This window comes from Tamandua tetradactyla, chromosome 11 (assembly GCF_023851605.1).
Source record: "Tamandua tetradactyla isolate mTamTet1 chromosome 11, mTamTet1.pri, whole genome shotgun sequence".
In the NCBI taxonomy this organism is placed as follows: Eukaryota; Metazoa; Chordata; class Mammalia; order Pilosa; family Myrmecophagidae; genus Tamandua; species Tamandua tetradactyla.
Window position 1 is genome coordinate 61882220 of NC_135337.1, and position 25298 is coordinate 61907517.

Below are 25298 nucleotides of genomic sequence, written 5' to 3' on the forward strand. Positions count from 1 at the left end.
AACAAGAAGGATGGAGATGGGGAAAGAAGAGAATTTGGGGGTCATCTTTAGAATTCTGTTGGCCACAAAATCTGTACATCTGTACAAAGCAGACAACCAAAATGTAATAGTTCTGATATTCCATGGTCTTGTTTCTCTGGCGCCTCAAAATTACTATTAGTTCCAACTGTAATTATTTATTCACCAATTCAGTATTTTGAATATTATACATTTGGTGGTTTGGAATTACATACCCCAGAAAAACATATTCCTAAACTAGGTCCATTTCTGTGGATGTGAACCCATTGTAACCCTTTTGATGAGTTTGCTTTAGTTAGGGTGTGGTGCAACTGATCAGGATGACTCTTAATCCTAATACTGAAGGCTTTACAGGGAAGGTCACAGAGAGAGAAAGCCACAGCCAGAAGCTGGAAGTCAATGGAACCGTGAAGAGAAAGGAGAAGCCAGGAGATGCCACCATGTGCACTGCCATGTGACAGAAAAGCCAAGGACCAAGGATCACTGGCAGCTAGCCCCAGAATGCCAGACTTCTGGGAGAAAGCATCTCCTTGATGATGCCGTCATTTTAGATCTCTCTGAGCCTCAAAACCATGAGCCAATAAATTCCTGTTGTTTAGGCCAATCCACTGCATGGTATTTGCTTTAGCCGCCAGGAAACTAAAACAATATGTTAGAACATATGAACTGTATAACAAAAGGCAGTAGAGTAATAACTACCAAAATGCCTAAGTGTAGATTCAGGTCAATGTGTGTAATTGCGGCCTAAGAGTCATGTAAATGATGGTAATCTTTTATTAATGAAAGTAAACATCTGACATCTGATATTTCAAAAGCAATAAAAATTTTCTGCCATTACTTACATTTTCCGGTTTAGAAAACATGTTGGGTTGTATTTCAAAAAATATTTTAATTGCTTAAATAAGGATTTGATGTGGATTGTATTATACCTTTCAAATTTGAAACATCTTCAAAAGCAAGCTTTTGGTCTTTGACTGAGGAGAGAATCTTACTGGGAGAGGCATATTTGATAAAGTTTATTCAGGAGTCTTTTCATTAACCACTGTGCCTAAGACCTATTCATATAATGGGTACTTATGATATTAATTGTACTTGATAATTTTTTAAAATTGGCAATATAAATTATATATTGAAATGTATACATCAAACAGCCTGCTAAAATAGTAAAAAATAACAGTAATTTAAAAATTAACCATGTGAAAGTATGGAATAACATTAAAGTCTCTTTAGGGGATCAATATAATCATTTGAAACATCAGTAAACAATTCCACCAGTAGATACATCTTATAATGTTGAATTAATTAAATTTCCAAGGATTTGGAATTCATTCTACGGATAGATGTTGAGTAATACTTACCTTTACGCCATATGTGAAAGTACAGGTTTTCCAAAGAAATTAAGATTACAAGAAACTTAGACAGAGATGATTATTATATTTAGACTTTAAAGATTTTAAATATTATTTCAAGCACTACCCCCTTGAATAATGTGATAATTATAGATGGGTCTTATCTGTCTCTCAAAAATGGTCCATGTTTGTGCAGTCCATTATAGTAGGAACTAGTCATATATGGCAATTTCAGTTTAAATGACTTAAAATTAACTAAAATTAAAAACTTAGTTCCTAAGTTGCACTAGCCACATTTCAAGTGCTCAGCAGCCATATGTGGCCAGTGGCTACTGTACTGGACAGTGTTGTTACGAAACACTTTTATTAATGCAGCAAGTTCTATTGAACAGCATCGACCTTCAAAGGATTATTAAACAGCCACCAAAATGTTAATTGTAGCAATATGGAAATTACTTGAGATAAAATGTTTTATGAAAAAGAAATTGGTTATATAATTTATACATACAGACTATAATTGCAACAATGGAAAAGCTTATATTCATTTATTAATTCATTTAATTTAGTAACTACCAAGTATCAGTATTGTCCTAGGTAAGTACTGGGGAATCAAAGGTGAACTGATCTGTCCCCTGACCTCAGAGAGCCTTGTAGTACAATGGTATTTCAGCTCACTAAAGCTGATGAAATATAGTAACCCAGAGATAGGTTGGCTTTTACAACAGGGATTTATTAACTTACAAACTTAAAACTTCCGAGGTTGTGAAAAATGTCCAAATCAAGGCATCAAAAGGTGATATTTCTTCCTGAAGAAAGGCTGCTTGCGATCCAGGACTCCACTGTCATGTGGAAAGGCACATAGTGCTGTCTGCTGGCCCTTCTCTCCCAGGTTTCATAGCTTTCAGCTCCTGGTTGCTTCATCTGTGGCTTTCTTTTTGAACCTTTGTTTCTCTCTTTTAGCTTCTGTTTCTCTTAGGTTCTCTGTTTTTTTTTCTCTTAGCATCTCTGTATTTCATCTCTTATAAAGGACTCCAATAAGAGAATTAAGACCCACTTGGAACATGATTCAACTGAAACAACCTAATTAAAAGGTACCACAATAGGTTTATACCCATAGGAATGGATTAGCTTTAAGAACATGGTCTTTTCTGGGGTACAAAATAGCTTCAACCATCACAAATGGAGAAGACACATAAGAAAACAGTATGTACATTACAGTAATAGAGTGTTCTAATAGACGTCTGCTTAGGGTACTACTGAGGAGGTGGCAAAGCGAAACTCTCAAAATAAAGTAATTGACCCTACCCAGAAAAATGAATGAGGGAAGGCATCCATAGGACCATTTGACCTGTGTCTTACAACAGGAGCAGCTGCTTGCTGCTCTTCCTGATGGAAGAAGAGGGAAGGAGAAAAGGACTGCCAGTAAGATGAAGCACTGGAGATTTGCTCAGGTTGGTAATTTATAGTATAGAACTTTATAATACTTTTTGACTTGAATGAGCCTGAATATTTTTCTGATATAAATAGGAGTGGAATTGCATGATATGTTAGGGAGAGTGAAAATAATTTTATCAGTGATTTTCTTTTCTTTTGCATTACCCTAAAATCTTTGGTAATGAGGCATGTTTGTTTTATAAATGTACTTGGAAAAATAAAAACACGAATAAATGTGTCATCTGCTGGCCTTACATGATTATACTTTGGGCAATACTCTGCTACCACTTTGCATTACTATTTAATAGTAATAACAATTATAACATTAACTAGATTTACTGAATCTTTTTTCTTGGGCCAAGCACTATTCTAACTACTTTACATCTATTTATTCATTTACTCCTCACAACCATCACATGAGGTAGCTACTAGTAACAGCCCCGTATTATTGATGAAGAAATTGAGGGATTGAGAAGTGAAGAAACTTGCCCAAGGGTATTGTGCCAGTTTGAATCTGTTGTGAACCCCAGAAATCTGTTAAAGAACCCCAAGTTTTTTAATCCTTGTTCAATATTGCTGAATGGGACCTTCCTGATTGTTTCCATGGAAATGTGACCCACCCACTTGTAGGTGGTAACTTTTGATTAGATGGTTTCCATAGAAACCAGAACTGACAGAGCCAACGGATCAGACAGAGCCCCGGGGAAGTCACTGAAGATTTCTGGAGAGAAAACCAGCAGACCTCACCATGTGTCTTATCAGCTGAGAGAGAAACTCCAAACATCATCGGTCTCCTTAAACCAAGGTATCTTTACCTGGATGCTTTAATTTGGACATTGTGATAGCCTTACCTTAATTTGGACATTTTCACAAGCTTAGAACTGTAAACTTGCAACTTAATAAATCGCTCTTTTTAAAAGCTATTCTATATCTGGTACATTGCACTCCAACAGCTTACAAACACAGGTATAAAGGTATTAAGTGACAGAAACAGGGTGTGGTTCTAATCTCAGAGTCCCAAACTTGCCTTTTATTAAATTATTCTACAGTTCTAAATTTCCACCAGTTCATTCTGGTTTGTCCCGAGTCATTACATTCTGGGAAAATTCAGACAGCCCATAGCTTAGGTGGAAAAGAGGAATGTGCCACAGATGGAAGTAATCCAAAAAAGCAACCCCAGGTATCTGTGTATCACTCCCACTCACTTCCTTCAAATCTTTTTTCAAATGTCTCCATTCCAGAGCAAGCCCTGGGCACAAGTAGATGATCAATGCATGCTCGTTGAAATAATGAATAAATTAAATGTTGCATCTCAAAAAAAAAAAATTAAATTTTACTCAGTAAATTAAACTGACTAACCAGAAAATTAACTATTGTTTTATTTTCAAAAATAGGAAATAGGAGAAATGGAATTCATATTAAAATTTTAGGTTTATGAGAACACTCAATTAAGCCAGAATTCTTTATTCTCCAAATATCTGAAATCATTAAAATATATTTTATGCCTGGATATTATTTATGATAAGTAGGTCCATGGATAAAATATTGCTGAATTGACTGTTAGTGGTCGAAGTGAGTGCCAGTAAAATAATTTATTTTAGCAAGTGGATGAGAAAGGAGGCTTTCTGAGGGTCAGGAATACCACACCATCCAGGCATGCTTCTGAGAACTGTGAATCCAGTGGACAAAGAGAGCGTTCTAGAGACAGGCATCTATCTGAGGGGAGGCGATAATCCCTATTTTAATTGTCCACTGGGTTTGATATGAAAACTTTTAAGAGAGCAAGTGACTAACACTGTCCAAAACAAAAAATAAAGCTGAACATTTTAAGCTGTCGTTACTTGATTCACCTCTCTGAGGAAGGCAAAGTCCATGAATGAGCAGAGATCTAAAAGCCCTGTTCAAAATTGGGCAGTGAAATTAGGAGCCGAAAGCAAACCTAGGATCGTATTTCTAGAATTGAAATCATCGAAACAATTCTTTTCTTCCTGTATAAAATATGCATTCTTTGGTTGTGAACAGACTAAACTATCAATTTCATTTAAAAAATTTTTAAAGAGAAATTGAGGGTTTACAGAACAATTCTGCACAAAATACAGGATTCCCATGCCCCACCCCATCACCAACACCTTGTACTAGTGTGGAACATTTGATACAGTTGTTGATAGCCCTTTTTAAAAATATAATTATACTATTTATTTTTAAAGTAGTTACATTTGTTACAGTCAATGAAAGATTATTAAAATATTATTAACTAGCATCCACAATTTACATTGTTTATATTTTTCCTATATACCTCCCTATCATTAACACATTACTGTTGTGCATTTGTTGTAATTCAGGAAAGAACATGCATATACTTGTACTATTAACTATAGTCCTTTGTCTATAATAGTGGTCACTGTGTCGTATAGTGTTATGTTTTATCCTTCAATTTTTATTCTAGTAACACAGACATCCTAGTCTTCCCTTTTAACCATATTCACCTATACAGTTCAGTGTTAGCTACACAAATTCAAGCTCAATTTTATAGAATTGATGTAGAAAGAAATGTTAGTGATTTAAATAAGCTTGCTCAACTCCTTTAAACATTTAAATACGCATTGTATTCATTAAATTTTGAATACTTGAGATAATTAAAACAACTAAAGAGAGCATTATAAATCATTCCATTCTACATATACAATCAGTAATTCTTAATATCATCACATAGTTGCATATTCATCATTTCTTAGTACATTTGCATCAATTTAGAAAAAGAAATAAAAAGACAACAGAATAAGAAATAAAACGATAATAGAGTGAGAAAAAAAAAAAGAGAGCATTATATTAATCTATTCTTACCTGGAGGGTAAGTAAGATGCTGCTCAATGTATAGCTGGTACTCCACTTATTAGGGTTGTCCAAAAAATCTATACAGGGTTGACCAGTATGTTGGTCTACTGTATTAAAATAATAATTGTTGATACACATAATTATGATTTAAAACTTACGAACATAATATCATAGGCAAAATTAGAAAGCAAATGATATATCAAGGAAATTGTTTGAAACAAATACGATAGACAATTAATACAGTGTAGCAGTTAAAAGCATGACATTTTGGTGCCTGACATATAGGAGATTTGGGCCCTGGCCTCCCCCACTATCAGGTATGCAGTGTTGACAATTAATTTACTCTCTAAGTCTCAGTTTTCTAATATGTGAAATGGAGGCATGGTAAACTATTGTACAGTTTAATCTAAAAAATTAGTAAAACACTTAGCATGTCATGTAACAATTCTCAAAATAATAGCTATTATTAACGTGTAAACAATTTTAAAAATGAGTAAGAAAACATGTAAGCTATAACGGAAAACCATTGCAATAAAAAGGCAAGAACTGAGAAGAAAATTTTTTAAAAAAGAGAGGTCTTTATTAGGATTATCTTATACTATAAAACAACAATAATTATAACCATTCAGTGTGATACAAGATTAGAAAAAAATAACAATATAATAAGAGAATTTGGTAATAAATCCTAGAATGTATTAAAACTATTGTATGTTAAAAGTGACATTGTGAATCAGCAGTGAAAAAAATGATTACCAATAAATGGCACAAAAAGTGTTACACAAACTACTCATTGTCCTTCTGTGTCTACTCTCCCTTTCCCCCATTACTTCCCTCTGTTATAATAAACACTACTCCAGCGCCCTCCAGTTTTAGGTGCCCCAACTATTTTTTCCATCCTCCCTTCTAGCAAGAGGTGGCCATGTGACTGACTTAATCATGTGATAAAGGAGTGATGAAGTACGCAACTCTGGATCATGTTTTCTTTAGGAAACTGTTTTGCCTTTCTCTCTCTTTCATTCCCGTTTCCAATGGCTGGAAATGAAGGAAAATGGAGTAAATGCCTTAGACCCAGAAATGGAAGCTACATGTTGATGATGGCAGAACCTTCCTGCCAGCTCTGTTCTGTTCTATTAGATTGGAAAGATATACAGAAGATACATAGAAGCTTGGCCTGTGCCCTAATTTGGTTAATTAATTCATATTTGAATTCTTTGATGTATAAAAGCTTAATTTTGAGGAGTTCCCATTTATCTATTTCTTTCTTCAACGCTCATGCTTTGGGTGTAAGATCTAAGAAACTGCCTCTTATTACAAGTTTTATAAGACACTTCCCTACATATTCTTCTAAAAGTTTTATGATCTTAGCTCTAATGTTTAGGTCTTTCATCCATTTTGAGTTAATTTTTATACAAGGTTTGAGATATGGATATGCTGTTTTCCAAGCACCATTTATTGAAGAGACTGTTATGTCCCACATAATTTGGCTTGACTGCCTTATCAAAGATCAATTGTCCATAGATGAGACAGTCTATATTTGAACACTCTATTTGATTCCATTGGTCAGTATAACTATCTTTATGATAGCACCATGCTGTTTTGACCACTTTAGCTTCGTAATACCCCTTAAAGTCAAGTAGGATGAGACCTCTGATTTCATTTTTCTTTTCAGCATATTTTTAGCTATTCGGGGCACCCTGCCCTTCCAAATAAATTTGATTATTGCTTTTTCTATTTCTGCAAAGAAAGTTTTGGGGATATTAATTGGTATTGCATTGAATCTATAAATCAATTTAGGCAGAACTGACATCTTAACTATATTTAGTCTTCCAATCCATGAACATGGTATGCACTTTCATTTATTTATGTATTGTGTGATTTCTTTTAGCAATTTTTTGTTGTTTTCTTTGTATATGTCTTCTGTATCCTTAGTTGAATTTATTTCTAAACATTTTATTCTTTTGGCTGCAATTGTAAATGGATTTTTTTTCTTGATTCCCCCCTCAGATTGCTCATTACTAGTGTATAGAAAAAGTAAAGATTTTTTAATGTTTTTTTTTTTTACATGGGCAAGCACCAGTGAATTCTGCCTACTAAGCCACAGTGGCCCACCCTGATTTTTGAATGTTAATTTGCAATCTGCCACTTTGCTTACTCATTTATTAGGTCTAGTATTTTGCTGTGGATTTTTCAGGGTTTTCAACATATAGTATCATATCATCTACAAACAGTAAGAATTTTACTTCTTCCTTTCCAATTTGGATGCCTTGTATTTCTTTTTCTTGTCTAATTGCTCTGGCTAGAATTTCCAATACAATGTTAAATAAAAATGGTGACAATGGACATCCTTGTCTTGTTCCTGATCTTAAGGGGAAAGCTTTCAGTCTTTCCCCATTGAGGATGATATTAACTGTGGGTTTTTCATATATTCCCTTCATCATGTTGAGGAAGTTCCCTTCTATTCCTAACCTTTGAAGTGTTTAAGAAAGGAGGTTGAATTTTGTCAGTTGCCGTTTCTGCATCAATTGAGATGATCATGTGGTTTTCCTGCTTTGATTTGTTGATATGGTGTATTACATTAATTGATTTTCTTATGTTGAACCATCCTTGCATATGTGGAATAACTCCCACTTGGTCATGGTGTATGATTCTTTTAATGTGCTGATGGATTTGATTTGCAAGAATTTTGTTGAGGATTTTTGCATTTGTATTCATTAGAGAGATTGGTCTATAATTTTCTTTTCTTGTAGTATCTTTGTCTGGCTTTGGTATGATGGTGATATTAGCTTCATAGAACGAGTGATGTAGACTTCCCTCCTCTTAATTTTTTTTAAGAGTTTGAGCAGGATTTGATACTAATCCTTTCTTCAATGCTTGGTAGAATTCACATGTGAAGTCATCTTGAAAAGTCCTGGGCTTCTCTTTTTTAGGAGCTTTTTAATGACTGATTCAATTTCTTTACTTGTGATAGGTTTGTTGAGGTTGTATATTTTTTCTCGAGTCAATGTTGGTTGTTCACCCTTCTAGGAAGTAATCCATTTTAGCTACATTGTCTAGTTTATTAGCGTAAAGTTGTTCATAGTATCCTCTCATTATCTCCTTTATTTTCTGCAGGGTCAGTAGTTATGTTGCCTCTTCCATTTTTATTTTATTTATTTGCATCCTCTTTATTTTTCTTGTTGTCAAACTTGCTAAGGGTCCATCAATTCTGTTGATTTTCCCACAGAACCAACTTCTGATTTGATTGATTTTCTCATGTTCTCAATTTCATTTATTTCTGCTCTAAGATTAGAGCAGAAATTATTCTTTCCTTTTGCTTGCTTTGGGGTTAGCTGCTGTTCTTTCTCTAGTTTTCCAAGTGAACAGTTAATTCCTCGATTTTTGCCCTTTCTTCTTTTTTGATATAGGCATTTAAGGCAATACATTTCCTGCTTAGCACTGCCTTTGCTGCATCCCATAAATTTTGATCTGTTGTGTTTTCATTTTCATTTGCCTCAAGATATTTACTGACTTCTCTTGTAATCTCTTCCTTGACCCACTGGTTGTTTAAGAGTGTGTTGTTTAGCCTCCATATATTTGTGAATTTTCTGGCCCTCTGCCTGTTATTGATTTCCAACATTATTCCTTTATGATCTGAGAAAGTGTGTTGTATGATTTCAATCTTTTAAAGCTTATAGAAAATTTGCTTTGTGACCCAGGATATGGTCTATCCTTGAGAATGATCCATGAGCACTTGAAAAAAAGGAGTATCCTGCTGTTGTGTAGTATAATGTTCTATAAATGTCTGTTAAGTCTAGTTTATTCTATTATTCAAATTCTCTGTTTCTTTATCGATCCTCTCTCTAGATGTTCTATCCACTGATGAGAGTGGGGACTTGAAGTCTCTGAGTATTATGGTAGATGTGTCTATTTCTATTTTCAGTGTTTGCCTCATGTATTTTGGAGCACTCTGGCTTGCTGCATAAATATTTAAGATTGTTATGTCTTCTGGTAGAATTGTTCCTTTTATTAATACATAGCGTCCTTCTTTGTCTCTTTTAATTGTTTTCCATTTGCAGTCTAATTTGTTGGATATCAGTATAGCTACTCCTGCTCATTTCCGATCATTGTTTGCATGAAGTATCTTTTCCAAACCTTTAGCTTTCAACCTATGTTTGCTCCTGGGTCTAAAATGTGTCTACTGTACACGGCATATAGATGGGTCCTGTTTTTTAGTCCATTCTGCCAGTCTATGTCTTTTGATTGAGGAGTTTAATCCATTAGCATTTAGTGTTATTACTGTAAGGGCAGTACTTTCTTCTACCATTTTGCCTTTTGGATTTTATATGTCATATATAATTTTTTTCTCTTTTTACCTTTACTGATAGTCTTCATTTATATACTCTTCTCCACACCTCTCTCTCCTGTCTTTTCCTATCTGTCTCTGTTGTTCCCTTTAGTATTTCTTGCAGAGCTGGTCTCTTGGTCACAAATTCTCTCAGTGATTTTTTGTTTGAAAATGTTTTAATTTCCCCCTCATTTTTGAAGGACAATTTTGCTGGATATAGAATTCTTGTTGGCAGTTTTTCTCTTTTAGAATCTTAAATATACCATACCACTGTCTTCTTGCCTGAATGGTTCCTGCTGAGAAATCTACACATATTCTTGTTGGGCTTCCCTTGTATGTGATGGATTGCTTTTCTCTTGCTGCTTTCAAATTTGTCTTTCTCTTTGACATCTGAAATGCTGATTAGTATCTTGGAGTATGTCTATTTGGATCTATTCTGTTTGGGTTACACTGTAGTTCTTGGATCTATAGTTTCATGTCTTTCATAAGAGATAGGAAATTTTCAGTAATAATGTCCTCCGTTAGTCTTTCTCCTACATTTTCCTTCTCTTCTCATTCTGGGACACCCACAACACGTATATTCATGCACTTCATGTTGTCATTCAATTCCCAAAGTCACTGCTCATATTTTTCCACTCTTTTCTCTATATTTACCTTTGCTTGTCGGATTTCAGATTTCCCATTCTCCAGTTCACTAATCCTTTCTTCTGCCTCCTCAAATCTAACATTGTAGGTTTACATTGTTTTTTCATCTCTTCTACTGTGCCTTTCGTTCCCATAAATTCTGTGATTTGTCTTTTCAGACTTTTGATTTCTTTTTTTTGTTCGCACATTTCCTTCTTTACATCCTCCCTCAACTCGTTGATTTGATTTTTTATGAGATTTTCCATTTCTGTTTGAACATTCTGAATTAGTTGTTTCAACTCCAGTATCTATTTGAATTGTTGATTTGTTCCTTTGAATGGGCCATATCTTCAATTTTCTTAGTATGACTTGTTATTTTTGCTGGTGTCTAGGCATTTGATTTTCTTAATTAGTGTATTCTGGAGATCATTTCACTCTTTTACCTAGGATTTTCTTGCTGATTGGCTTTGTTCTCTGTCTGTTCTTTGACATTCAGTTCAGCTTATTCTAGACCTCTAGCATAGGTTTTGTTTAACAGATCACAATTTTTCACTCCTTGTTTTGTTTCTTGATCTACCTATATGGAATCTTGTTTTTTTCCTTAGGAGGATCTCCTTAAGTATTGTAGACCCCAGTCAGATTGTCCCAGACTAAACTCACCTCTTCTTAGGAGGAAAAAAGTCACCTGCAGCAGTTTTCCCTGAGGGTGAGACCCAGCAGGTTGACAGACTTTCCTTTGAGGCCTCTAGACTCTGTGCTTTTCCTATCCTGCCCAATATGTGGTGCTAATCTGCCTGAGGTTTCCCACCAGTATAAAGTGATGTGATACCTTTAACTTTAGGAGACTCTCCCCGCTGGGGGTGTCGTTGTGACAGAGGAGAGGTTGTAGGCTGGCTTTAATCGCTTCAGTTTTCCAGTCACTGGGATCTGAATTCCTTAAAGGAAGAATTCAACCTGAGCTGGGCCTCACCCCTCTCTTGGGGAAGGCACAGCCTCCAGAAAATCAATTCCTTTCACCTGACCAGCCTCTCTGTCTCTCAGACAAGCTTAATTTTACCCTTGCTTGGGGGCAGCTGGAGCCTGAGAAACCTTGCAGTGCTATCTAATCAGCAGTTAAATAGTAGAAACAAAGCAAAAAACAAAACAAAAGAAATCCTTTCCAGAGCAGGATCTCCATTCCTTCAGTTTGTTAATCATGAGCTTAGGCTGGTACATTGCTCTATGTATCTCCAGGTTCTATGTGTCCCCCGCCCTTTTTTTTTTTTTTTAAAGTCCAGCCCTTTTCAAGTATTTTGTGCTGTCCAATCCTAAAAACCCTCTGGTTCCTCCCCCCCGCCCCCATCAGCCCTATCCCCTCTGTGCTGGGGCAAAAACTCCTAGTACTTTTAGCTCTTATTTGAGGTTTATCTGAGCTGGGGGCCTATTTTCAGTAGTCAGAATTTGTTAATTAATTCTGCAAGTGGAGCTTGGTTGAGCTAAGCCCCTGCTGCTAGCAAAACCTCTTTCCTTTTATCTCTGGAAACCAGGCTGCAGTGCCCATGGGGAGGGGTACTAGCCTCTGTGGCTTGGGGAACTTTCAGTTCTGTGTGAGATTGCAGCTGGTCCAGCTAGTTCAGGTTGGTGTCCTCTGTGTGTCTGATCACTGATGTGGCCCCAGCAGTTGTTCTGTACTGTTCCTGGCTATTTACTAGCTGCTCTGGAGAATGAACTAAATTCCACACCTCACTAAGCCACCATCTTGGAACCTCACTAAAATTCTTAGATTGTTCATCCATCAGGAATTCACTCTGTGTATAACTTGAGTAGCATTCTAACTTCTTTTTCTGAAAGGTTCATTTGTCCAGCATTATCATTTTTTTAATAAAAAATTTGATCCAACTTCAATATTGAAGAATAGGGCAGTGGTTAAGTTTATTATTCTACCATTAAAAATGATCTTTTAGGGTGGGCCACGGTGGCTTAGCAGGCAGAGTTCTCACTTGCCATACTGGAGACCCAGGTTCGATTCCTGGTGCCTGCCCATGCAAAAAATATATATATACATCTGTTAAAGAATGTTTGCTAATGTAGAAAAACACATATAATTTTAAATTAAAAAGTCAGATTCAACACTTTGTACATAATAACTTAATTCCATGGTAAAAATACTTACAAAGAAAAAAGGAAATAACTGGCAGAATGTTCAGAATAGGATCTCTCTGAATTAGGATTCCAAGTCATTATTAACTTTTTTCTGCCTTTTTATATTTTCCACAATTGACACCCTTACTTTTATATACAGCAAAGTTGTTAAAAAGAAACATGACCATTAAATATTGATAAAGAACAAGAATGAAAGGGACATAACCCCTCATAATAAAAATCTCATTTGGTCCTTACCATTTGGATGAAAAGGAATTGTTATAAATTTCACAACTGGAGGGACAAAATTGTATGCCCATGTAAAATTTATTGTCAGCTGGAAGAATAAACCTATGATATAGAAATAAACATTTTTACTAAAGTATCACTTTGTACCTGATTAACACTGAAGTCTCTCCCTAGAGTTTAGCCTCCCACGGTCCCTTGAAGTTTTTGTTTGTTTGTTTTTTTGGGGGGGTGCATGGTTTGGGAATCGAACCCGGGTTTCCCTTGAGTTTTATTTTTAAGTAAACTGCATTCTATTTTAAAGACCTTGATTAACTTTAATATGGGTGCATAAACCACCTTGCATAGCATAAAAGACTCTTCAGAGTCTACATTCACTGTTTCCATACTTTTCTCCTAAATTCACTGTTTTCATACTTTTCCCCATCAGTCCCTTCCACTACTTCCTCTCCCTCAAAGCCACTCTCTCCCTGTATATCTCATATTGTTTGAACTCACCATTCCCAGACCCTGTCACATCTTGCTTGTCTACAAGCCTCTCCATGAATTTCCTTCCCCCATTCGGAAACTGACAAACTCTAACTCATTCTTCAGGACTCAATTTAAACGTCACCTCTTTGGAAAAACATTCCTGACTCTTCTAGCATAATTAACTAATGACTTTCACCTCAATATTCTGTTCATACTCCATAAAAGCACATATTATATTTTATTGCAAATATTGACTTACATGTCTTTCTCTCTTAACTTACTCAAGAAATCTATCTTGTTAATCCACAATCAGAAAGAGTACATGGACATTAAAAATTGATAGTGGCCCAGTATTCTTGAGGTACGGAAATTTGGGGGAATCATAGAGGAAAAAATGAGAAATTATAGTGAGATTTTGAAGCCAACAGGAATTCTGAAGCTAATCTCTGATTTCATGGAAGATTGTTAGACATATTCTCAACTGAGATGTTTTACAGTACGTGTTTCTTTAAATGCAATAACATTACAATTTGGCATAAAGGAAAATCCAAACCCCAAATTTCCATCCATGTATAAAATGGCAAAATAAAGCACATAATGAAAAAAAGATGATGCAAATATTTTTAGAATTCTTGAGAATTTATATAAAGTAAACATACATATAAAGAATTCGAGAAAATTTATATACTGCAACCTTACTATACATATAAAGAAGATGGGCTAATAATGGTATAAAGATTTTTAAAAGTAGATTTGTTTTGAAACCACAAACCATGCCAAATTGAATTCTGTAGACCTTCTATTTCAGCTTTCCATTCCATCATATCTTCACTTACAGGAGAGGCAGTAATACCCTTTAATTAAAAAAAAAAATCAAAGCATATGGAAAAATATTCAGTATTTATTACATTTTGAAAATCAGACCAGGTGACACTGAATTTCAAAATCTGTAAATTTTCTTTTCCTGATAAAATTTATTTATTTGCTGGTTTGGGGAAGTGTTGAATATTGCCTTATTACTCACAAGTTACTATGGCTTCCAGGAAACGAATTAGTAAATTAAAAATAAATAAAAAGTAAATCACAAGTGGTACTAGAAAGTCAAGACCGGGACATGTGGCTTATATAGTGTTTATGTAAGTCTATTGTTCGTTTAAGATTCAAATTAGAAAAGAAGGAAATAATTGGGTATCATATACTTTTTTGAACCTTTGTAAAGCTGTATGGATGTGACATGGAAGGTATGAAGCAAGGAAATCTGCATCAAGAAAAAACACAAATCCATAATTATGTTTATATATAAAGTTTTTCCTACACTTGAAGTACTGGCCCAATGAGAGGACCAAAAATGTATTTCATAGAAAACTCTATTAGTTATGCTGAAGAGTACACTTACTAAAAAACATTTCTAAGTAACTACAGGGTTATGTTAGGTGCTGGTCTGGATGAACATAATAACATATCTTCGTTATTTACAGTATTTATATTTGCATATCTCTTTCTGCATCAAATTCTCCTTCACCAGCGCACCAGAAATTCAGAATGAACAGGGAAAAAAAAACAAACAAAAAAAACCCCAAATGTTAGGTTAATATACCTCTGGGAGAAACTTTGGGGATTTATTTGACATCTGAGACTCTAAAGCTATGTAAGTCAGCAGTATCCCATACAGGAACTGTTTAAAAGTTGAAAAAGTGATCAGACATCAAGTAGAGATATGAATGAAGCTGATCCGGATAAGACTGAGGTATATCAGAATACTGGGTAAAGGATGATATTGCCCACATTTTAAAACTGTGTGAGACTAAAGAGAGAGATGTTTATTTGGTGCAAATTTTTTTTTTTTTTAGCTGGTGCAAAATTTATATTTTGGGTACAGCATTTCCTAACTTAATTTATATCATCAGTTTAGGTGAACACCATAAGTACGTGGAATCTTGAAAAGGGAGTGAGATATTTTTCCAGGTTACTGTGAACCCCCAATATATCCCAGGGTAATATGGGCAATGAAAAAAGAAGTATTTGCAAAGACCCCTTGGAAAACTGGGGAGAAAGGAGGAAATATTCAACTTCCCCATTTGGAGAATTTCTGATATTCTCACAAGCAGTGGGGATAACTAAATCAATAGGCTGAGCCCTCAATCTTGGGATTTGCCCATATGAAACTTATTCCTGCAAAGGATAGGCTAAGTCTATTTAAAATTAGACCTAAGAGTCATCCCCAAAGAACCTCTTTTGTGGCTCAGATGTGGCCTCTCTCTGTAAGCCAACACTGCAGGTGAACTCACTGCCCTTCCCTCCCTCCCCACCCCACACCCACGGGACATGACTCCTGGGGGTGTAAATCTCCCTAGCAGCATGGGACAGAACTCCCAGGATAAGCTGGGACCTGGCACCATGGGATTGAGAAAGCCTTCTTGACCAAAACCGGGAAGAAAGAAATGAGACAAAATAAAGTCTCAGTGGCTGAGAGATTTCAGATCCAGAGGTTATCCTGGAGGTTATTCTTATACATTATATAGACATTCCTTTTTAGTTTGTGGTGTATTGGAGTGGAGGAAAGTTGCTGAAACTGCTGAGCTGTGTTCCAGTAGCCTTGATTCTTGAAAATGACTGTATAAAGACATAGCTTTTACAACATGACTGTATGATTCTGAAAATCTTGTGTCTGATGCTTTTATCCAGGACTGATGAGTAAAAAATACGGATAAAAAAGTTAATAGAGGGGGACAAAGTGTAAAATAAATTGGGTAGATGGAAATATTAGTGGTCAATGAGGGAGGAGGATAACGGGTATGGTATGTATGAGTGTTTTCTTTTTTCTTTTTATATCTTTTTCTGGAGTGATGCAAATGTTCTAAAAAACAATCATAGTGATGAATATACAACTACATAATGATATTATGAGCCACTGATTATACACCACGTATGGAATGCATGTGTGTGAAAATTTCTCAATAAAAATATTTTTTAAAATACATATATATGTGTGTATGTGTGTGTGTGTATGTATATATATATATATATATATATATATATATATATACACATACACGGTTCCCAAGCACCCACGTTACCCAGCACGTGTGCTCAAGACTGACGGCCGTTACTATTAAAACGAAATAATAAGTATTAAACATATCACGATGAAAGATATGTTAACTAACATCGCTGTAGTGGCACACTGGGTTAAACGAAACTATGACCTACAGAATAAACACAGAACACGCTCCTTCTAAAAAATCATTACCCCGACGTGGCACTTCCCTCCAGCCCCTCGAAGCACCTTGTAATTATTCTCCTTCAGCTCCTGGAAGTCTCTCAGCAGCAGGAGGTAAGCCCTGCGGCGCGTGACGAGGCAGCGCCTGGCCTCGGCCTCACACCTGCTCTGGGCCAGGCTGTGGGCCATCGTCCTTCCCAGGTAACGGGCTCCCCAGAGCGGCGCGCGGGGCGCTCCCGGGAAGGGCCTTTCTGAGTTCCGGGCCAAACAGCGCGTTTCTCTTCTCTGCCGACTCCTCCGGAGGAGGGCTCTAAGGGGACAACGCGGACACTTCGTCTGCCATTTGTCACCGCAATTGGCAGCGCACGCGCCGGTTTCAAAGCAAACTTAAACCAGCGGCTGGAGCGAGCCCGTGTGCGTGGAGACCGGAATGGGGAGGCGGGGGCGTGAGGCGTGAGGCGGGGGCGGGGGCCTGAGCGGCGCGGGGCGTGGGCCTGCGGCGTGGGCGGCAGGTTGTCCGGCTTCACAGGGACAAGGAGCTGTCCGCTTAGCGGGAGGAAGCCAATCGCCAGCCGAGCAACTAGCCGTGTGGGAAAATGAAGAGAAGGAGGTAGGCCCTCGGCCGCCCCTCGTCCAATCAGCGACAGGGGGCAGACCTCTGGCTACTTCGTGGCCAATCCCCCAGCGCTTTCCATTTGAAAGGCCAATGAGATCCGTTGTCAAGGCAACACCACGCCCTTTCAGTCCGCCTACGTCGACCCCGGGTTTCTGCCCAGGGAATGTCTTGGGTCGGGGCTGAGGTCCCAGGACTCGGTGTGTAAGTCACAGAACTGCTTTTTTCACCCAAGACCCTTCTGAAATTAACCTTTTTTTTTCGTTGTATACCAGGTAATAAGTGACTAGTGAGTTCAAGAGTATCTTAACTTCTGTGGCGAATTCACGTACACTGTTGTGCCATCACATCCTACCTTGGGAAACTGCTCGGAGAACCGGGAACTACTCAACGTTTCCCAGATGCCCATCTCTTGCCGCAGAGCTTTTCTACATGAAACTTCACCGTATTCTCTCCTCCCTCACTTTTCTCATTCATCGTTCAGATTCAGTTTCCTCCAGGGCTCTTTATGGGATTCCCCCAAGACTAAATTAGGCTCTTCATTTTATTGTGATCCCACGAGACCCTTTATTCTCTGTGTTAGGATTTATCCTAACAGTGGCTCACTATTGCCAGTTGAATCTCCACCAAACTGTGAGCTACTGATTGCCAGGGTCAACCACAGAACCTAGCACGTTTGTTCAGAGTCCTTTGTTTTATATTATTTACTTACTGACTTATTTTATGGAAATGGGGTATCACTTCAATTCATTCATTCATTGCACAAATATTATTAAGCACCTGTGACATTCAAGGTATTTTTCTAGGCAGTGGATGACCACTGGGGCACAACTGAAACCAACTTGTTGCTTTCAGTCAAGTATACACAGCTAAAATCATAATTTCAGATAGTGGTAAGTGCTACGTAGACAATAAAATAGTAATGTGATGGAGAGTGGGGTAGGGAGTGATGAGTTAGAAGTCATGGTCAGAGAAGGCCTCTTTACAGAGGTCTTTGAGCTGAAAGATGATAAGAGCCAGCTATAAGAAATATTGAGAGCAGAGAGTTCTGAGAAGTGGCAAATACAATGGTCCTGAGTCATGAAAGAGCTTGGCTTGAAAAGGGAACCAGGAAGGGCCTAAGAAATGCAAACCCGATGTGATAAGAGTGAGGCCTTAGTAGGAAGTTTGGGCTTCATGTGAGAAGTCATGAAAATGCATTGAGTAGTTTGAAGCCCTTGCTTTGATTTTAAGGCAAAGCCTTGATTTGCATTTAAGAAATTACTCTGGCTGTTCTGTGGAGAATGGATTGTAGGGGGAGGCCATATAGAAGGCCCCCACGGTCAATTTCATGCCCAGGTCTGGTAGTTTAGAAATTCTGAACAGTATAATCACTTTATAAAATTTTTTGGCACAATAAAATTTCATTTTATAATTTAATAGAACTGAATGTAAAGGAATTTTTCCTATACAACATCAACTGGGATCTGAGATTACTGTTTTTGCTTCTCCCTTTTATCTCATCACATTTTACCTTGGTTTTATGTAGGTCTGGAAATGCCAGGTGAAAAAGAAAGGGGTGCTTCAGTGGAAGGGAATGGACCCAATTTGTAGCTCTTATCTAGGTTTCCTGATGATAACATGGTCGTTCTTTTTGCCAATCTAACTAGGTGAAATTTGTGATAGAAAATGAATCCTTTATTTTTTGTTTAGAATTTTTTTCTAGAGGGAAGCTATGTTAAAGATAAAGATAAAATGAAAGCATTCATTGATGTGAATTTTTAGAAATGGATATTTTTGTGGCCCTATAACGAAAATAAAATTGGCAGATTCTCATATGACACTCCAAATCTAAATTATTAGTCCAGACCTTTTCTCAGAACTTCAAACTGATATACCCATTTTTTACTCAGCTGTCCAAAGACACTTTGAACTCAGAATGTCCCAAAATAAACTTATCACGTTTCCCTCCAATCTGTCTTCTATCTCAGTTGGTTCACCTGGTTTCCCAAGCTAGAAAACTGGACTCCTCTTGTTCCTCATGACTCACAGTCAATCATTCACCAAGACCTGCTGCTTTATTACTTCTTCAGAAGCCTTACCATGAATGCCTGGTTCATAACCTTGTCAGGTCTTGCCTGGAACAGAGAACATCTTTATAACTATACTCACTGCCTCCAGAATTCCCTATCATGAAACTTCTGAGTTGTATATTTAAACTAACATGTGATCATGTAACTCCCGGCTTAAAGCATTTCAAGGTCTCTCTTCTCCCACCCTGGGTTACTTATCTCCATTTTTCAGCTTTTTAAACTTGTGTTGACTTCTGAAGGTATGAGTAGAGTGGCTGATATTGTAGTCAACTCTGTATGTGTCTGTATATTTCTGTATATGTGTATGTGTACATATGGATTTTTTTAATAGAAGAGATGGCATGATATTCATTGATTTTAATAATAGTGGGTGATGTAAAAAGTCAAGAAACCACACACCCTAGAGTTAAATCTAAGCTTCTTAACATGGCAGTGTAAAGCCTCCCATGATACTGTTCTACTGCCATTTCCTTTATCTCAGCCCACTCTACTTCATACTTGAGGTACCAGCAGCTTGTCTGGTTCTTTTTCCTGTATGTACCATTTTGTCATCATCTTTACCTGGCTAGTCAAGTCTTACACATCCTTAAAGACATAAATTCCTCCTTGGCGCAAATCATCTTCTTTACCAGGTTAATTAACTTTCACACATCATTAAAAGACATAAATTCTTCCTTGGAGTCTTCCTTGGAGCCTTCCTGAAGCACTGGGAGGGGTTTTGGTCTCATAAACAATCTCTGTATGGGCACATCTTTGTATATTACCAGCATGTTATTGTGAAAATTTTTCTGGGGTTGTCTTCTTCCTTTGAATGTAAGTTTTAAGGGCATAGACTTTATTTGTTACTGTATTCCCAGCATGTTAGCAAGTCCCTCATTCAGAGAAGGCATCAATATATGCTTATTGAGTTGAACATAAAAGTTTGGGGGCCAGGAGAGTGGCCCTTCCATGGAAGAATTGAACATAAGCAGAGGAAGGGATTTCCAAGAAATGTAGAGAATTGGTAATTAAGAGACTCTCTGATGAGCACGCTGGAGAGTAAAGTCTAGAGGATACTGGCAAACAGTAGTTGATAGAGCAGAATGACTGCTGTGCTGGTTTGAAAAGGTTTATGTACCCTAGAAAAGCCATGTTTTTATCCTAATCAACCCTGTGGGAGAAACCATTTATTCTAATCCCTATTCAGTACCGTATGTGGGAAACTTTAATTAGATTATCTCCATGGAGATGTGACTCAGTCAAGTGTGGGTATTAAACTTGATTAGGTGGAAACCTGTCTTCAACCATTCCTTGTGGGTCTTGATTAATTTACTGGAATCCTTTAAAAGAGGAAGCATTTTGGAGAAAGCTTCAGAACGACATAGCCATGAGAAGCAGAGTCTACCAGCCAGCGATCTTTGGAGATGAAGAAGGAAAACGCCTCTTGGGGAGCTTTGTGAAATAAGAAGCTGGAAAAGAAAGCTAGCAGTCTTTGCCACATGCCCTTCCAGCTGGGAGAGAAACCCTGAACTCATTGGTCTTCTTGAACCAAGGTATCTTTCCCTGGATGACTTAGATTGGACATTTCTATAGACCTTCTTTAATTGGTCTTGGAACTGTAAACTTGCAACTTATTAAATTCCCCTTTTTAAAAGCTGTTCTGTTTCTGGTATATTGCATTCCAGCAGCTGGCAAACTAGAACAACCACTGAGAGCAAGAGCCATCAAAGCAGAGGGGGAAATAAAAAACAGTAGAGGGGCTTCAAAGCTGCTGGTGGCACAGATTATAAACAAAATGCCAAAGACCTCAGAAGGGAAGGCAAAGACATTTAGAAAGGTCCTGGTGGGAGAAAGAAAGCAACTGGTAGAGCTAAGGGGACATAGGATTAGGACTCCTAGAAACATTTGGGAACGGAATTGTTGGGGACTTGGTGCTCTTGTGAAAATGGGGCCACAGTTGTACTCACTGGCTGGCAAACATCATGTTTTTATAATTCATTAGGGTGGATGGGAGATGGGCTTTGGCTGTGGGCACTCCTGAGCTGAGGACTGGGACTGGGACTGGGGCTTTGGTGAGATGTGGGAACTACACATGTGCAGCAACTGGCTCGGTTTGCTTCCTATGATTCATAGTAGTTGGTGCTGGAGACAGCATCAGTTGTGCAGGTATCTGAATCACCTGAAATTGGATATATATAAGGAGCCACCTATCTGAAAATATTTTTCTTTGCATGAAATCACATTCCATTTATTATAGAAAATGTTAATTTTAATAAAAATTTCACATACACGGTAACATTGATGTCTTGTTCTCGCTACTTCTTACTCTTAAGCCATGTTTTTCTCTGCCTTGTACATGACATTGGTTGTGGTGGTTTTGGCTTATAGATGGACCAACTTAATTGGGAAGATGAATCCCTAGCCATATTTCTTACCGTATCGTAATTTATTAGTAAGTTTGGTAGTAAATAGCATGTGCTTTCAACATAGACTTGCACTGTATCCCAACATAGCTATGTTTTATTAGCTTATGTAACTGAGAACAAGTTACTTAGCCTCTCTGCACCTGTATTTTCTCATCTGTAATATGGAGCCAGAAATAATAACTACCTCACAGGATCATTGTGAGGATTAAAAGAAATAATGCCTGTTCACTGCCTGCCGGAGAACAAGCAATAGGCAACGTTGGGGCTTACCATTTTCTGGGCACACTTTTCTCAGCGCTTTTAGTGAATTAGTTTCATCCTCAAAAACAACTTTATGGAGGTAAGCACTCTTAGAATTATCATTTTTACAGATGAGGGAAACTGACGTACAAAGAAGCTAAGTAATTTGCCCAAGGTCACACAGCTGACAGTCAATACAGCCAGGATACAAACCCTGGATATCTGGACCCAGAGTCCATGCTTTTAGCCACTAGGCTACTCTGCCTCAGCATGTCTAATGTTTTACCAAGAAACCATCTGGCCTTCTCTAATAAGTCACTTCTACTCTCAGTAATTGAAGGGGATATCTTTATGCATCTGTTTTTGCCTGCATTTCTACCTGATAACTTCCTGTGTCTCTCCTCACTAGAATGTAAATCCAAGAAAGCCAGACCATTGCTGTATAAAATAGTGCTTTACACATAATAGAACCTTAATACATATCAGTTATAAATGTGTATTCTGCCTCTTTTAATTATAAATTCATTAAGAACATCTGACTTTCATAACTTATTTGCAGCACTCTATATGTAGCTCAATAAATACTAACCAGCTGCTAAATAATTATTTTTATATAAACTTTTAGTGCTTCTCTAACTTTGAGAGTACTTTTCATGATGCTCTGCTTTCTCACAGTCCTTACCCCTACAAATAGGTCATTAGGCTTGAAATGAGAAATGTTGCATTATACTTCTTATCATGGGCAAAATTCTAAAGTGGGCCCCAAGATCCCCATCCCATGCATTGTCTCCAGGACTAAGAATATGATGGATTTTACTCCTGCGATTAGGTTATATAAATGGAAGAGTGAACTTTAAGAAAGGGAGACTATCTTGGTGAGCTTGCTGTAATCTTGTGAGCCCTTACAAGAGACTGAGCTATTTCTGAAGTCAGTGATTCCAAGCATGAGAGGGATTTCACATGACAGAGACCCTCTGTTGCTAGATTTGTAGATAGAAGGGTCCATATGGCAAGGAATGTGGGCAGCCTATAAAAGCCAGGAGCGGCTGCTGGCCAACAGCCAATGAGGGAATGGAAGGCTTCTTCCTACAACCACAAGAACTGAATTCTGCCACAACTGCATGTGCTTAGAAAAGGACCCTGCACTCCAAATCAGATGCAACACAATCAACATCCTGTGAGACTCTAAGCAGAGAAACAAGCCTGTGCTGAGATCACTGTGCCCAGATCTGAAAGACAGAACTGTGGGCTAATAAATGGGTATTGTGTTTAGTTGCAAAGTTTGGGGTGTTTTGTTACACAGCAATAGATACTAATACAACTTCTTATGCAGCATGCATAGCTACCAACCAAGACAAGTTATTTGGCAAAAGGTTGATCACTTAACTGAGCTAAGTATACTCAGATATAGGGCGAAAAGAACTTGGAAACCAGTTAATAGACATTAACATATGGGTTTAGGCAGATGAAGGGGAGAAAGTGTGGCTAAGGCATCTTGAAAAAAAAAAAAGAAGACTGAACCAATGCTCATATACAAATTTTTAGCATCCTAGGTGAGCAAGGCAACTGACTGTAATTTTTTAACATGTGGAATGTTCCTGAGGCCGTCTGCAGCTTTAATAACCAAGCACCCTTCCCCCTCTTTTTAAAAATAATTCTTTCCCTCAGGACTCAAACAGATGTTTTCATTTTCCTTAAACTAAAAGACTGTTTTCCTCATCCACCAGGAATATGTACCAGTACAAAGTGTTAACCTCGTTTGGATTTGAACCCCCATCCTTAAGAGTAAAAGAAGGCTGAGGATTGCCAAATGTCAGCTCAGCTGTGAGAAGTGTTTTAAATCAACTTTTGACGTATGTTACACTGTTAATTAGAAAATGAAGTGCAGCACACATGCTTCTCGTAACTCTGGTTTCAAATCATATGATCCCTTCTTTGTCTTGAAGACCTTTTGATGTGCATTCCCAATATTGAGTTTCTCTGCTTTTAATAATCTTATATTCCCTCCTCAATATAAATGTCATGAAAAATACTGAATGCTAATCTTCAGAGATCAAACAGGAAGAAAGAGGTGGGCAGTATAGTTTAGTGCCTGGAATTTCTGATCAAAAAAATTTTTTTAAATTTTCATTTATAAAAGCCTTGGCTCAAAGAAATACTTGGTTTTCCTTTTTAAAGTGAAGGCTTTGGCTCCCTCAAATTTCAGAATTAAGTTAATTGTAAAATTAAGAGCCCTTTCCCTGTAGGACACCTGAGGTGAAGGGGCCACTTAGTCCCTCTGTTTATCTATGTTTTGTCTACTTAGCAGGAACTCAGAATCAGACCAACAGTGCTGTTTTGCCTGGGAATGAGGGATTTCCTAGGACTTTTCAGTGCTAAACTCAGGACAGGTTCAGGCAAACCAAGTTGGGCAGGGTGGAAACTGGGTAAACAATTGGTAGAAGCTGTTTACTTGTTTTTGGAACTTGATGTTTAAAGGAACTTAAATTTTTTTCTGTGGCAGACTGGTATTCAAACCCCCGTAATTAAAGTCCTAAAACGTAATGGTCAGAATTACATTAGGCAGGGATTCTAGGTGTCTTAATGATGAAGGAATGCAAAAGCTGCTTGGACACTTTACATATTTTAGGACAATCAAGACTCCTTTCATTTAATTTTCCACCTGAGAACACCAATTACTGAGCAATACTGTACATTTATTAATATGTCCGTACAACCGTGGCTGTTAAGTTGGGCAGGGTTAAAAGATGTTACTATTCTCGGCTTCATTAACACATATTGGTTTAACATACCATTACATAATACTTTCTGTGTCCTCGGAGGTAATTCCAGAACTCTGACATGGGAAAGGCTTTGAAGGTGGTACTCTGCTTTGGAGAGGGTGTAAGGAATGACGTGGTTTGGGGATGGCTTAGGGACATGTCTTGAAGCTGTTTTTACTTAGTGAATGTCTATTAGGGGTGGCTTGAAGGGAGATGATGGAAATTATTGAGGGGCTAAAAGCCCATCCCACCTCTTTGGCACCAGTACTGGGTGTTCTACATTATGGCACATGCATGAATAATTAACTAGAATATTTTGTGTTCTAAATATTTTACCACATTAGAAAATAAAGTATCGCTTTAGAAATGTTTATATCACATTGAATAATAGTGATGTTACCATTTGTTGAACATCACCAATGTGCCAGATGCTTTTGATTTATTTATATATATTCTCATTAAATGTGCATACCAATTCTGAAAGTTAAGTAGTATAGAAGAATTATACAATTGTATAAACCACATTTTTTTAGCACTTACTTTAGGTCAGGTGCTCTTAGCAGC

General features: G+C 37.3%; 1 protein-coding gene across 9 annotated transcripts in view; it reads right to left on the reverse strand.

Annotated features, from left to right (window-relative positions):
• Nucleotides 1-17097, reverse strand: part of UBE2U (ubiquitin conjugating enzyme E2 U) — a 112296-nt gene extending 95199 nt beyond the window's left edge. For 4 of the 9 annotated variants that reach the window (XR_013159437.1, XM_077120717.1, XM_077120715.1 and 1 more), the window contains exons 1-4: nucleotides 16673-17097; nucleotides 14195-14276; nucleotides 12964-13056; nucleotides 5646-5743 (exon numbers count right to left, since the gene is read on the reverse strand). Coding sequence is in view for 8 of the 9 variants with exons in the window: in XM_077120717.1 (XP_076976832.1) it covers nucleotides 5646-5743; nucleotides 12964-13056; nucleotides 14195-14276; nucleotides 16673-16831 (432 nt within the window). In the remaining variant the exon portion in view is untranslated. Of the gene's footprint in view, nucleotides 1-5645; nucleotides 5744-12963; nucleotides 13057-14194; nucleotides 14277-14621; nucleotides 14681-16672 lie in introns of all 9 variants that reach the window. The other 5 variants (XM_077120716.1, XM_077120722.1, XM_077120720.1 and 2 more) reach the window with 4 other exon arrangements.
• Nucleotides 17098-25298: the final 8201 nt, after the last annotated feature.